This window comes from Eublepharis macularius, chromosome 2 (genome assembly GCF_028583425.1).
Source record: "Eublepharis macularius isolate TG4126 chromosome 2, MPM_Emac_v1.0, whole genome shotgun sequence".
Lineage (NCBI taxonomy): Eukaryota > Metazoa > Chordata > Lepidosauria > Squamata > Eublepharidae > Eublepharis > Eublepharis macularius.
This window is the reverse complement of record NC_072791.1, coordinates 35,217,490-35,233,258: the sequence shown is the minus strand read 5'-3', so window position 1 is coordinate 35,233,258 and position 15,769 is coordinate 35,217,490. Positions and strand designations below refer to the sequence as shown.

At 41.5% G+C, this 15,769-nt stretch overlaps 1 protein-coding gene across 1 annotated transcript in view; it reads right to left on the bottom strand.

The window, feature by feature from the left end:
• The window catches only part of KCNK10 (potassium two pore domain channel subfamily K member 10), a 102,779-nt gene that overhangs the window by 65,815 nt on the left and 21,195 nt on the right, over window positions 1–15,769 (bottom strand). The window contains exon 2 of the mRNA XM_054971765.1: window positions 2,513–2,850. Coding sequence (XP_054827740.1) covers window positions 2,513–2,850 — 338 coding nt within the window. The remainder of the gene's footprint in view (window positions 1–2,512; window positions 2,851–15,769) is intronic.

Sequence of the window (15,769 nt, the reverse complement as noted above, 5' to 3'; positions counted from 1 at the left end):
TGATGTCCAAAGCGGATACATAGACCTGTCAGCTCCAGAGCTCAGGCCGTAAAAGCATCATTTACTCCAGACTGTATTAATATTTGTCAAAACATTTAAACTACTCCCAGACCTACCCAACCTCTTTTTAGCTTCACACCAATTTGTATTAAGTTCAGCAAATCCAGTGCCAAAAGGCTTAGCAGGTAGAGGTCAAGAGTTATCCTGCAATCAGCATACTTGCCAGCTCTGGTATGCTCTCCCTAAGGTAGGTCAATTGGGTAATTGATTATAGCCAATCATCCATTCAGTTGCTCTCTCAGACCAGACGTTCTCTGGACTACAGAGTATCCGACTGACAGTCCTCTTCACTTTACCTATGATTGGGCAGGGCAGTGATCCCTTAACCAGTTTGTCTGTCTGTCTGTCTTTAAATAGCCTGTGAAGGTGGAACGAAGTAACTCCATAAATAAAACAACAACCAAGCAGGACTTCTCTAGAATTCTAGAGGGAAGATTACCACCTTCTTGTACCTTCTTCCTTTGAAGCTATCCATGAAGTTGCAAGGAGCCAGGGAATTCTGGTTAATTAATTTACTATAATATTTCTATCCCGCCTTTCCTCACAGCTCAAGATGGCTTGTTGCAGGGAATAATGGTGCTCTGATGGGCTTGGCTGTCTAGCCAAGTCTGCCAGCTTCCGGAGATGGACACATGTTGAATTGTAACATCATTTCATTCTCTCTTTTTTTTCTTAACATGTCTCTTAGGACAGTGGTTCTCATACTGTGAGTCATGACCCAAAAGTGGGTCACAACTCTCTCATAGACAGGTTGGTGGTGGAGAGTGCCCTCAAGTCATAACTGACTTATGGCAACCCCTGGTGAGGTTTTCATGGCAACAGACTAACAGAGGTGGTTTGCCATTGCCTGCCTCTGCAACACTGGTCTTCGTTGGAGGCCTTCCATTCCATTACTAACCAAAGCTGACCCTGCTTAGCTTCTGAGATCTGATGAGATCAGGCTCACCTGGGCTGTCCAAGTCAGAGTCACAGGCAGGTTATGAGGCTCAAATCCATGAGCTAGGAGAGAAGTTTCTGGGCACCCCTCCTTCCAGCAATGGGGATAGAAGAAGTGAGGATGGAGAAACCACATCCCCTCCTCCTCTCCCTCACCTGGCACCTCCATTTGTTCTTAGAGGCTTGCTTCCAGTAACCAACAGTGTGGGAGGCTATGGGTGTAACCTATGCACAGTGACTGCTGGGACCTGCAACACCACAGTGGTGGGTTCCAAATGGTATAGTAAGCTTAAAAATAGGGCCCGCTTCAAACAGTTTGAGAACCACATCTTAAGCCAGGATCCAAAAGGCTATTCCACTTTCTTCCCCCTGCAATATTTTGGATACCACAAAAAGCTGCTCCTAAAGATCACAGGAACTCTACTTAGGACTGCACCATCATTCCAACATCATTCTGATATGTGAGATTTCACTTGATTGTCCCATATTATAATTGTTTGATTTGCCCTTATTTTAATAAATGAATTAAACTCTGCTCTGCTTGGGTTGAGCCAATTAATTGTGCTGAAACAAACAAAAAAAAACAGGAGGCTACTGTCTTAGCAATAAACCAACTTAATTTAATAAAGTTTTCAGATTATGGGGTACTGAGCTCTGAAAATGTCCCGTACATGAAACTGGAAAGGAGACACTTGGTTTTATGCCTGTCCAGGATTATTCTCAGTCTGTGAAACCCACATGTAGTTTCCCACCTCATTCTTTAAAACATATGGAAATCTGGTAGTGTCTATTTTTTGGTACCCATGTCGGAGTGAATGAATTATATCCTACCGCTCCATTCAGCAAATGGCAATGAACTTCTGCAATGGTTGTTGTGGGTTTTCCGGGCTGTATTGCCATGGTCTTGGCATTGTAGTTCCTGACGTTTCGCCAGCAGCTGTGGCTGGCATCTTCAGAGGTGTAGCACCAAAAGACAGAGATCTCTCAGAGATCTCTCAGATCTCTGCCTTTTGGTGCTACACCTCTGAAGATGCCAGCCACAGCTGCTGGCGAAACGTCAGGAACTACAATGCCAAGACCACGGCAATACAGCCCGGAAAACCCACAACAACCATCGTTCTCCGGCCGTGAAAGCCTTCGACAATACAACTTCTGCAATGCTAAAGACTCTTTCGCTTGTTGCACCAGAAGAATGTGCTACTGGTTGCTGAGAGAGAGAGAGGAGCCAACTCAGTGAACCTTAACCTACGTTTGATGTGATCAATACAAAATATTCTGGAGCACAATGTAATTAATTCTTTTTGATCAGCCTTCTTAAGCAGTTCACTTGAACACATATGCCTGCCCTTGACTGACTACCACTTCAAATGAAATTTTGATTCACAAGATTCAAAAGCGCATGCAACTTTTCCCATATTTGAATTTGCCCTTTAAATAATAACAAGGAAAGTGTTTGCCTCACGAAATGCCACAAAGTCATTAAATGTTCCCAATTTTTCCCTCAGACTTCACTTACCTGAATCAATGCCTCCAGTTCCTGTATAGTTACACAGTTGTGCTTCTGAAGGAATTTGGCCTTATCATCAGCTATTCTGATCTTCTGTCTGCTTTCTTCTGGCTGTTCCAGGGCACGGAACACAAGCCCTCCACTGACCAGGTAGACTACAACCACAAAGAAGATGGCCACTACTGTTTTCCACTTCATGACTGTTTGCAAACCCTGTGAGGGGGTTTCCATGCTGGCAATCACAGTTGTCCGGGGAGAGGAAATAGAGAGTCGAGGTGCTATCTGGTGCCCTTTAGTCTTATTTGTCTCAGGTTCACAAGCTGAGGGAACAGTTGATGGAACAGTCACTAAAACGAAAAAACAAATTGATATTTCATCTTAGTATGGTTATGTGGCTAGAACTCAAAACATCTTATTTTTATGAAGTAATTTTCCACAATTATATTTATTTATACATGTATATTCCATTTTTCTGCCCTATGGGGATCCAATGTAGCTTATAACATTGTTCACTCCTCCATTTTAGACTCACAACTTTGTGAAGTGGATTAGACTCAGAGAGAGTGACTGACCAAGGTCACCAAGAAAACTTCCATGAAAGATTGGGGATTTGAATATGCATCTCCTAGATCCTAGCCTGACACTTTCACCGTTACACCATGCTGGTTATACAAAACGTAGTTGTTTGTCCATTGGTCCATTCTAATTATCTAACTTGCCTGCCCTATAACAATTCCCATAATTGTGCTTAATAATGGCCGCCTTCAAACTGAAATTTCGACATAAATCAGATAGTTCAATGTGTTAGAAAGAAGAGATGAAGGATGCCCCTGGTATATTTGAATGGGACATCAAACAATTTACTTTTTGGCTTCTCTTTCCTTACTGTACCGCTCGCTCCTCGAGCAACACATCCAGCCATGTTTTTCATTGTCTTTCACACAGATTAAGACATGATTGATTAATTAACATTTGGCAGGAGAAAGACGGAGAACCTGGAAGGCCCTGTAGTCACTGTTCAGAGATTTGGATTTAGTATATAGACCTAGATCTGAAGCCAAAGCTTCCCAAGTTGCTTTCTCTGCCACAGATTTCAGCCACAAAGAGAAGTGGACGATCCGTGACTGGATCCTTCCTGGTATTTTTTATTTACCATAAAAAGCAGCTAGTTGGGGAAGGAGGATTCAGACTGGAGCTGATGTACAGAAGAACAACAACAACAACATTCGATTTATATACCGCCCTTCAGGACAACTTAATGCCCACTCAGAGCAGGTTACAAAGTATGTTATTATTATCCCCACAACAACAATCACCCTGTGAGGTGGGTAGGCCTGAGAGAGCTCTGAGAAGCTGTGACTGACCCAAGGTCACCCAGCTGGCTTCAAGCGGAGGAGTGGAGAATCAAACCCAGTTCTCCAGATTACAGTCCTGCCGCTCTTAACCACTACACTAAACTGGCTCTTAAGGTGGGCGTTAATGCCTTCGTTTTCCCAATGCAAATCGCACTCCTATGATTGCTTGTTAGGGCAATAGCTCTCAAACTTTAGCAAGTTTGAACATCTTCATTTTGATTAAAACGTTTTCACAGACCACCTCCCAAGCCTCCCCCTCATCAGCACACACATGCCAGACAGACCCTTTTCAAAGTGCGTGTGGCCAACCACATCCATCCACTAGAGATTTCTAACTCCTTGCATCCTTAAAACAATGCAGCCCAACACTTATTTGCTACATTTTAAAGCAAGTTTAAGAATGTTTTCATTGTCTGTACATGGTATACAAGCTCAGGTCTCAGGTGAACAGCTGATTCTACAGGGCGGCAACTTAAAAGACCCTGACAAAAGTTCTAATTAATCTCACCCTTGACTGAAGGGGTCTTTGCATGGGAGACTGCAAGAAACTTCTGTATGTGTTAATTATTTATAGAGGCCATCTCTGAACAAGGGTGGAAAGGGACCTGGAAAAACTTTCAGAGCTACTAATAAAAACAGAAAATAACCAGCATTGCAAAACCTGAACTTCTGGTATATAGCTGAAAACATCACTGGCTACCACTGTCTATGGATGCACAGTAAGAGAGGCACAAGAACAGCCTACTGAATCAGACCAGAGGCCCATCTAGTTCAGCATACGGTTTCACACAGCAGTCAACCAGTTGTCCTGGAGGGACAAAAAAGGGTCTGAGTCTCTTCCCACTGTTGCTTCCCAGCACTGGTATTCAGAGGTTTGCTGCCTCTGGATATGGAGGCTCCATTCAGTTATCATGGCTAGCAGCCACTGATGGATCTCTCCTCCATTAATCCATCTGTAAGATCCTCTATATGGTGAAAGATTGTGCATTAGAAAATAGAGTGAGGACCAGTTGAATATCATACCACAAAGAACTATGACTACATTGGGAGGACTGTTACCTCCTTAGGGCCACTCAAGAGTTCCTCAGGTAGAGTTACTGGTTTCTAGCAACAAATCAGCTCATTAGTTTTCCATCTGTCAATGGAGAAGCTGGCTGGCCATTAACCTGGCTAACAATGGCTCATTTTAGTACATGATGTTGCTTCCAACTATTGTCCGGTTTAACAGAAGACTGGAGATGACCTACGCACAAGGACAGAGGGTCATACAGTAGAGATAAATTGAGCAGGATTAATTTCTTAATGAATGGGGGTTCAGCTAGGGGGAGATATACCATACCAAGAATCTCTACTAGCATTTGTTATTCACATCCATGCAGAGGGATGAATGCTTTCGACTGGGGTTATTATTAGCGACAGAGTTGGATAATGCATAAATGATTTGGTTTCCACAGTGACCTTATTAGTTCAAGATTTAGAGAAAAATGGTATCAGAAGTCAAGGCTTTGTCTGCGCATGTAGGAAGAGGTTTTCAATAAATAGCACATTACAATTCCCTGAAGTGTGACATCATCTTTTAGTGGGCTTGCTTGAGTCATTGTGAGAAGAGTGAAAGGGGTTTCATTTGTAATTGTCCTTTTATTACACTAAGGTGAATGGGCTTTGCATCTTGAAAACCAAGTGGCGAAATCAGCTTCTCATTTACACACACGTCTTTCTGTTCTCTAAAGAGTACTTCCTATTCACATCACGTCTGGACGAATTGTAGTAACAACTGCTGTATGACAAACACCCCCATCCTATTTTACAGCCTTCAAATGTTATTCTTAACATCACAGACCATGGCATGAAAAAAATCAATAAATTCAAAAAGACTGCTCAAATGACTAACATTACAATCCTATGCAGAGTTAATCCAGTCTAATACCATTGACACCAATTGGCTTAGACTGGAGTAACTTCACAGAAGATCACATCAAATCAGTAAACTGAACCGGTTCACAACAATACAGCTCCGGACCGAGCACCACCCTTTATAAATCAGAGCTCGTAGGCTTCAAGATGGAAACTTTTTGAGTAACTTATCACATACCTTGACCACAATAGCAGTCTATTATATTAGCATCTACAAAGAGGACAACAGCAACACCAGCAAAAAAAAAGGCATTTTGAGTTACTATGCTTACACAACACTAGCAAATAAACACCCTGTGTTTTTGTCAGTTGCTGACATAAGTCAAAATCTGGATTAAGTACATTGTTCTAACATCATAAGTGGAACAGTGGAACAAAGACATGACTGCATGCACATGTATATATATTTAGATGTTATGATCCTACAGTGATCATGTAGACGAGTTCAGGATCACAACCACTGGCCCCACCCCAACTATGTATGCACTGTTCTGGTCAGAGCCCGATGTACAGAGCCATACATAAAGATGGAGACTAGAGCATTTTTTGCAGAATACATATCACATGTAAAAAGCCTACACATATACAGCTCATATGCATGGAGGATGTATTCAGAAGTTCTGGCATAGGACAGAGATCACAGCAGAAGATGTGAATCTGGACCATATGTAGACTGTATGTGCCATATTATACATTGCCTTAGCTCTTAAGAGGATCTCAAAACATACTGTTTAATCTGCTTTTAAACCCATCTAGGCTAACAGTGAAGTCTATGCATTAATTCTGCATTATAGGAATCTATCCTGTATCTATCCATTTCATTGGATGCCCCTCCAGTTCTAGCATTATGAGAGGAAAAGAAAAAGTTCCTTCTATCCACTTAGTTCCTAGAATGCATTATTTTATAAGCCACTATCATATTCGCCTCCTTCCCCCCCCCTTTCCTCACAAAATAAGGTATTGCTACACCTGGTTGATAAGTTTGTTTGTCTCCGCTGTATCTTTAGCTGCATTATGACATCCCTTGGGACACAGATGAGGCAGAACAGTACACGAAACTATAGAGCGAACAATAGCAACTAGAGGAGTAAGTATTAAAATCCAGTTTGAGATACGAGGCAATTTCTTTTGTCCCGCTGTTTCCTCAGGCCCAGCAGCTTTAGCAAGGGTTTTTTTTTTAAGTATAAAAGACTATCAAAACCACTTACCAGAGTCAAAAGCAGGATGGAGATCCATACCATGAGCAGTGGTCCCACTTTCATACTTTACAACACACAAGGGAAAAACAAAGAAGAAGGCCCACCACCCTACTAAGAGATTTCCACCTGGGTCCTTCCAAACGTTCCCTTCAAAGACTGCTTCTCCTAGCATGCTATTTCTGCTTGTGTGTGTTTGTTAACGGATCACGAAAGGGATTTAATCTTGCTCATTAAAGGCACGAACGAACCTCAGTTTATGCAACACACACATTAAATTGGCAGATCCCGAGGCCTCAAAGGGGACTTGCCAGTGCTGTGACGCAGCCCTTTCCCCAGGGAGAGGATGCCAGTGGGGAAAGGTAAAGATCCTCTTCGTATGGAAACAGCCAGAACACACTGGCCAGCTGCCCTCATGATCAGCACCCTTATTAACTTAGCTCATTTTAGCTTTATTATTTATGAAACATCCCCTCCACAAAATGGCACTTGAGAGAATACATAATAAAAACATGTAAAGCAACACATTCATAAAAATAGACGTAAACATAGCAGTTTGGAACCCTAAAAGCCACACGTGGCATTGATAAAAGCCTTGCCACTGAAACAGAAGTGCCAACAACAATTAAACTCCAAACTCCAATGATACTGGGTAGGGCAACAGGGTAATTGCCTGTTCTATGCAAGATGGAGATGTCGTTCACTCTGAGTCTCTGATGTTCCTTCATCTAAAGGAAACTTACCAAGAGCTGACCTTGGAGCCTCTTACCCCTCAAGGAAATGCCGAATTTGTAACTCTGTGATGGGCATTTGAAGTTGTATGCACTAAGGTGAATGGTTTTCTAAGGGCAAGATTCAAGTCCGGTAGCATGTTAAAGAACAACTGATGAAGGGAGTTACTCTCAAAAGCTCAGACTCTGGAAAACTAGTTGATTTTTAAGGTGTTGATGGACTAGAATCTTCCTCTTCTACTACTGACCAGCACAGCTACCTGCCTGAAACTGTTTTCTAAGGGAAACTTTAAGGAAAACTGTCTTTTAATAAAACACAAAATATTGAGCAAAATCTATTTTCACCTGTCTGCTGAAACTTAACAAGTCAAATGATTGGGTATTTCTGGGGAGGGCATTCTATGCCTGGTCCCACCGCAGAAAAGTCTCCGTCTTAAATCTGAACAGCAATATTGTCAATGAATAGGCTGGAAAAATCCTTCTACACACATGCCAGACTGGTTCTGGTTTTTATGTAGTTATTACTGAAGGAGAGTTAAACTTTCAGAAAACAAGACACAGTGATAGCTGGAACACATTATGTGTGTGAAATTAGCATGGCTCTTTATGCTGTCATTGATATGAGCAGCACAGATATAGAACAACACGGTAATAATTAGCATCAACAGAACAATTACCCGTGTAACAAAGATGTCTGAAATCAGGTGTAGTCTTAAAGTTATTCAAAGTTTATTGGAATAACTTTAAGACTACACCTGATTTCAGTTGGAATATACGGCGAGCTTGTTCTTGGATGAAAAGACTAGTGTTTACATGGTGCTAGGAAGCACTTGCACTTTAACATCTATTGCAATATTAACAGAGCACTTGAAGCACTGGACACTTTATATATTGATTTTGAACATATATGACGCCTGTAAAAATAATTTTCCATGACTGTTAAAATTGGTGTAGTTCTTTATTAGATTATATAATTGTGTAGAATAAAGTAAATAGTAAGACATCTTTGTTACACGGGTAATTGTTCTGTTGATGCTGGTCACTGATATGAGAACATAAAAACTTAAAGTATGCATCTTTATGTTGGCCCATGTATTCAATACTATTTAAACACTTTTGCCAAGCTCACACAAGATGTAAATTTGACTCAGTCAAGCTGGGATTGAATAGAGACTATGAATGGTTATCTCGTTATCAGAAGTAACTGACTTCCCCAGAAGCAAACTGATCTCCATATCAGAAGCTACTGTTTGCATCTACTCTTCCCTCCCCTCTCCACCTATTTATCTGACCAGTTTCTTCTTGCCCTCCATGCATCTGACGAAGAGAACTGTGATTCTCGAAAGCTTATGCTACAGTCTTAAAGGTGCTACTGGACTCTTTTTGATTTTGCTACTACAGACTAACACAGCTAACTCCTCTGGATCTATCACACAAGAGAATATTCATGTTTCTGTTCACAGAGATTCTTTTCTCCATGTGGCTCTCTATTGAGTTGGTACAGGCTCAGTGGCCAACACAGCTTTGATGCAATGTACTTTGTGAAATGACCCTCAGAATCACTGCTTACAAACCATTCTGAAGCAAGGCTGTCATTTGGTTGTGCAAGGCTGTAAGAAATTCATTTCGGTTGGGTGTAGTGGTTAAGAACGGCAGGACTGTAATCTGGAGAGCCAGGTTTGATTCCCCACTCCTCCACTTGAAGCCACCTGGGTGTGCAAGGCTGTAAAAAATTCATTTCAGGACTAAACACCCTGGGTCACACCCCTAGGGCACCTTATAGGTCATAAAGATTGTGCAGCATACCTAATATTGAAACCTCCCTAGTAACTGACATGGCCAGTTCTGTAGTTGTGGTGATTTTGTTGCTTAAGACTTAAGTTCCCCTCTTTCCAAAGAAAGCACATATGTTATATATATGAGCTGCCCAGGGAACAACTGAAATTTTGCATAATCATAAAAACTACTTACACAGGATTTTACACAGGCTGTATATTTACATATTCATTTGCTTTTCATGTTTATATTTTGCCTGTCTCAGAGTTCAGGACAGCTCATGGTTCATTAACATTTCCTCCTCCTTGCCTTCTCCTGTTCCTTTCTCACACACCCTACATTTTCTGTGGTTTCCAAAGTAAGGATTCTGATGTATTTTTTAACTATGCCTACCAATCAAATAAAAATTCAGTTAATCAGCCATTAGCCTTTTAACCAATTAATTGATTACATTTAAATATATTTATATATGACTAAAACCTCAATATGTGTGTTTTCTAAGAGGAGACAAGAGGTGATATGAGAGGCGATATGATAGCCATCTTCAGGTATTTGAAGGGCTGTCACACAGAAGATGGAGGGCAGTTGCTTTCTACTGTCCCAGAACCACCAGATTGAAAGTAAACCAAAAGAGTTTTTGGCTAAACATTAGGAAGAACTTCCTGAGTTAGAGTGGTTCCTAAGTGGAAAGGCTTCCTCAAGAGGTGGTGGGTTCTTCTCCTTTGGAGGTTTATAAACAGAAACTAGATGGCCATCTGAATTTATGACTCAGTATGAACTTAGGCAGATCATGAAAGGGAGAGCAAGAAGGCATGAGCCAGTACTCAGATCTTGTGTGACCCTTTCCTATGTGCCCAGAGAATGACGATTGCCACTTCTGGATCAAGAAGAAATTTTCCTCCAGATTGAATTGGCCAGGGATCCTGGAGGTTTTTTGCCTTCCTCTGCGACTTGATCAGGGATCACTGGGAAGTGGGGGGGGGGTAGCTGTAAATTTCCTGCATTGTGCAGAAGGTTGGACTAGATGACCATTTTGAGCCTTTCCAGCTGTGCAACATGCGAGCATGCATAATCTGGCAAACAAAAACTGCCATTCATTGTTATAAGTCATGTTTAATGTTTTATTTTTCATTTACTTACACAGTAACATCTCTCAACAAAGTCAGACTAAAAAAAAAATTGTGTGCTATTCATTTTCAGCAGGCAGCGCATTCAACCATTAAAACTGCCTCCTACCAATCAATCAACTGGAGCTTTAGTTGATTAATTTACTGATTAAGCCTGTCAAAGCTTACAGGCCTACTCTGAATTATATGAACAACTGAGTGTTGGAATATGTTCTGTGGCAATTTCACAGAAATATGAAAGATTATGTGAAAAGAACTCACACATAATAAATACTCCTTGTAAGGTAAACAGGCATATTCTCAAAATTGGGAGCTAGAACCGGTTCTGGTAATTATCTTCTGAAGACAATGGGTTAGCGAGGTGTCACATAACGATCCTTAAAGAAAAGGACCAGATGGTCTAAATGACACTCCAGCTCTAATTCAATTGCTGTGATCCTTTCCTACAGCTAATTTAATTTGAGGGAAATTCTTAAGGTGAAGTGACTCCAAATTTAACCTCCCATGAGAACAGTCTCTAACAAGACCCAACACAACGAATTCATTTCCAGATTTCCTTGGTTATGAGTCTACAGAAAATGCACGAGTGCAAAGCTGTTATGGTAACCTACACTTTGCCTGCTGCCTTCATCCTACTCAGCAGCTGAAGCACACTAAACATATCCAGGAATTCTGTCATCTGAAACGTTCCATCATTATTAGAGAAGAACAAGTGGCTTTGTTCTGGGTATAATCATGAACTCTAAAATGGTCATCTATTGGAGCCTTTGACTTTTGCTTAATGTGGGCTAGTTACTTACTTCTGACTATGCTGTTTTCTTGGTCGCACTGCCCTATGCTCATACATAATAAATATGAAGTATCGTCGGTATAAGGTTTACGCTTTACACTTCACACGTCATCTTGGGGAGAGGCCACGGGTCAGAGGTGGAGCTTCTTCTTTGTATGCAAAAGGTCCCAGGTTCAATTCCCACAATATCCAGTTTAACAAAAGGACTAGGTGGCAGCTGATAGGAAAGATCTCCACCTGAGACCCTGGAGAAATCGTGCCAGTTACAGCAGACAAGACTGATCATGATCGAACAAGGGTCTAACTCAATATAAGGCCGTTTCATGTGTTCATATGTACTTGAGTGGCAGCTTCAATTTTTGTGATTGGTAAGTTGCAACACTGGACTTAGAAGGGTTCTTCACCATAAAAAAGGGCTCAGCCATGAGCAGAATAGTCATGTGAATTACACATTTGTACATCACTCTTTGTACATAAAGAAAGGAGAAAGAGTTTGTGTGACCCTCTTACTCTTCCTAGTTTTTACTAGAGTGAAGGTCAATCAATATTGGTTTATCCAAAGATCAGAATTTCTCTCACAATGAGTACCAGGTGAGAGCAGACACCATGGATTAATTATATTAAACTATATTATTCAATCTGGAATGGATTAGTGTGGTTCCGTTCATGTGATCAAGTCAACCTCCTGGAAAGGAAACTGCAGGCTTCAATAAGGCCTGTGATTACACTAACTTCAGTCCTCTTTACACCTCCAGCCCATTCTCAGAACTATGTACTGAATCCTCTCCCCCCATTTTATCCTGACAACACTAAGATTAAATTAGTCTGAGAGAGAGAGATTGGATTAAGATAGAGGGTCCCACATCTTGCCGGGGGTCCTCAGATACTTGAACCGTTACACCATACTGTGTCTCCAAATGTCTCCAAGATGAGCATCTCCACAAACCAGGTATATGGTGGAACTAATGTCAGAATGGCCATGAACATTCTATCAGGAGCCACTTCTTAGCAGCTGCGTCTACCTGCATGGTATTTATAGTATATTACATTCACACAAATCACCGCTAGAAAATAGTGTTTGTTGGCATGGTTGTGTGGTTCTGATACTATTTCCCACACTCAACAGAGAAAGTCAAACAAACAATTCTATAGTTCAAGGAACAGAAGCTCAGTCTGGTAAACTCTGACGGCCAAGGAAGCGAGGTATGCCACACACTCCAGTTGAAAGTTAAAAGGCAAGTACTTAGACAAAGACAGTGATGCTCAAAGGATTTTTGCAAGTATTTAAAGAACAATGCTTTTAAAAGGACATGTTGCATCTCTAGCCACTCCCTCTTGCCAGGAATCCATGCTCCCTAATTCCCAATATTTGAGAACTCCTTGTGGTTTTATCCTCACATCAACAACCCTGCTTGTATTTGATGAAGGGAGCTTGACTTTCAAAAGCTTATACCCTGTAAAATCTTGTTGATCTTTAAGTTGCTACTGGACTCAAATCTTGCTCATCCATCTTGTGAGGTCAGGCTAAAACAGTGTAACTGGCCCAAGGTCACCCAGTGAATCTCCGTGGTAGAATGTGGATTTGAACCTGGACCCCCCAGATCTTAGCCCAGCATTCTAACTATTACATCAGGATTGGCTTTCAGCCAGTTCTGCTGGGTCAAATGAAAGCCTGCTTTTGGCATAGCTGTGTTGCAACACGAGTTACAGCCAGGCAAAAGGCATTATCTTTTGCAACAGCAGGATACATTTCACGTTAACAGCTGAACGCAGAAGAGATGCAGCTTGCCCAGAAACTGGAAGAGAACATCTGCATCTGTTTCCCTAAAGAGTATTCTCTAATGCAGTGTTAGTGCTGCTGACATCAGCAACCGCTCCAGCAGTCTGCAGCTAATGCCACTCCTGGTGACAATGAATCCAAATGTGCATATATGGAAGGAGTCGAGGCAATAAAACCACAATATTATGGCAAATACCAAATCCAAAAGGTCACCTTGTGTCTTTGAACACAACTGATCTTGCTCCATAATGCTGTTCTTTTTCAAATCTATAAGCATGTGCAACAAATAAAACCCAGTCCAGGACTTTATACTGTTGCTTTTTTGTGGCAGCAACTTGTAGGAGGGAGAAACTTGCTTTTTCCAACACTGGAAGTGGCCCCACTTCAAGACAACCCTGCCCACACACCAGCCTTCAGTTTGGTAGGTCTCCACCCTGCTTAAACAAAATTTCTGTCAGCCTGCATACAAGCATATACATGAAAGCCATTGCGGTGCAGCAGTTACAGTGCTGGATGAGGAGTGGAGGCAGTCCTGGTTTCAAATTCCCACTCTTAGCTGTGACAGTCACTGGATCACCTTTGGACACTCACCCTCTCTCGCCCTAACCCATCTCACAGGGTTGTTGCAATGCTAACACGGAGGACAGATGAGCCATATATGCCACCCTGAGCTCCTTGAAAGAAAAGAAGATGGAAGGGTTGCAGAAGTGCTGCTTTGGCAGCTCTGAAACATTATGAAGTAGAACTGGAAAGCATCTCCAGGCAATGGGGTATTATGGGGCACTTCCTCAATGCATAGAGGGAGACAAGGCTTTGGCAATATGGATGACAGTGGCCATCTCTCTTTATTGAGTGAGAAAAACATGGCCCAGGAGGATCTGAAGTTTCCCACTTAGCACCAGGAACCCGTAACGCCTGAACCCACTTCTGGCATTACGTTTGACTGCATTTACAAGGAGAACACGCTACATGTGAGCCTCTCAGCCCATTCAATTCCCATTTTCTCTGAAATGGGCAATGCATATATTCTCAGGCTTGGTGGATGCATACCAGTACCCTGGGAAATCAGCCTTGTGATACTTGTGTTCCACAGCTAGAATATATGCATTTTGTCCCTTTTGGATAAAACAGTGACTGCGCCTTTTGAGACCATCCTATATAGTGTGTTCTTCCCATATACACAGTCAAATGTGACGCCTTAAAAAGACTACTGTTCATTACCACTGATGCCTCCTTCCTCTTTTCTGTCATCTACTTTCTTTCTCTTATCCTCCCCACCTTAAAGTTAACTGTACCCAAATATCTGTAAGCTCTTACACTTTTCATGTTCCCAGGTAGGGAGATATCACAAAAGGGGGGGGGGGATCTTTTTCTTGTCATTTAGGTCTTTACTTTGCACTCAGGCGATCTCAGCATTACCTTCCACATGGGAATAAAGCTTAATTGTCCATTTATTATACTGATCAGAAGGTGTGTTTTTTTTACTGTAAAAACATTCAAACCATGCTTAGGTGGCAATTGCCATACATCAATGGCTCGTGTCTAACTGCACGATTCCAGTTAATTTCTGGGAAATCCACAAGATTCTCTCCAGTCAGCTATAATTGAAACTCAAGTAATTAACAACTCTTGGCCTAAACCAAATCCTAATTGATTTGAAATGAAATAACGATTAAATGAAAAGCCATTATTCTGAAAATGGTTTGATCTCACAGCTTTATTTTAAAAAGTATTTTGAGACTAAAAAAAAGAAGCAAGGAAACAACTTCTCAAAGACAAACACAGAACCAGTTCACACACACACAGATTCATTATTTGTTGCTTGTAGGTGTGGAATGAGACCCTGTCTGTCTGAATGATCCATCACAGATGAATCACCACAGATAGAACTGCCGTATGAATGAAGGATCTGAATGTCTGATTAGGATTCAAATCCCACTCAACAAAGAACAATGGGTGACCGCACATCACTCGTTCTTTCAAAGCATAACCTACCTGAAAGGGTTTTTGTTAGGACGGTCGTGCCGACAGGTACCATCTCCGACAGATTCCATCTTCAATCTCTCACACCATCAAGAACCAAGCTCAACATCATATGAAACGAAATCCCATGACTTGCCCAGCTCTGTTGGCATTCAGAGAGACCAGAGTCCTGAGAATTTTGTTTCCCAGGTGTCCCCCCCACCCCCCGCCAATGGGTCTAGATTTTGCTGGAATAAAATGGAAAAGGAAAAAACCATATACAGTGTCCTGAGCTCCTTGAAGAAAAAAAAGCATAAAATGTATTACATAGACAGATTAGGCATTTTATTAAGAAATACTTCTTTTTGTCTGTCCTGAATATACTGCTTGTAGCCTTCACTGCATGCACCCAAGTTCTAGCATTATGGGTGAGAAAGAAGTTATCTCTAGTCACTGGTGGTAAAATGGAAGGGAGTACTACCACCCTCTGAAACTCATTAGTGGAAGGGCAAGATACAAACACAATAAATCACAAAGCATTTTTCAGCAGAGGCTGGTCATACATTCACTTGAATAATTAAAGTGATCAGAAATCAAGGGAGGAGCATCTATGTGTAAACCAGTTTTTAATCTTC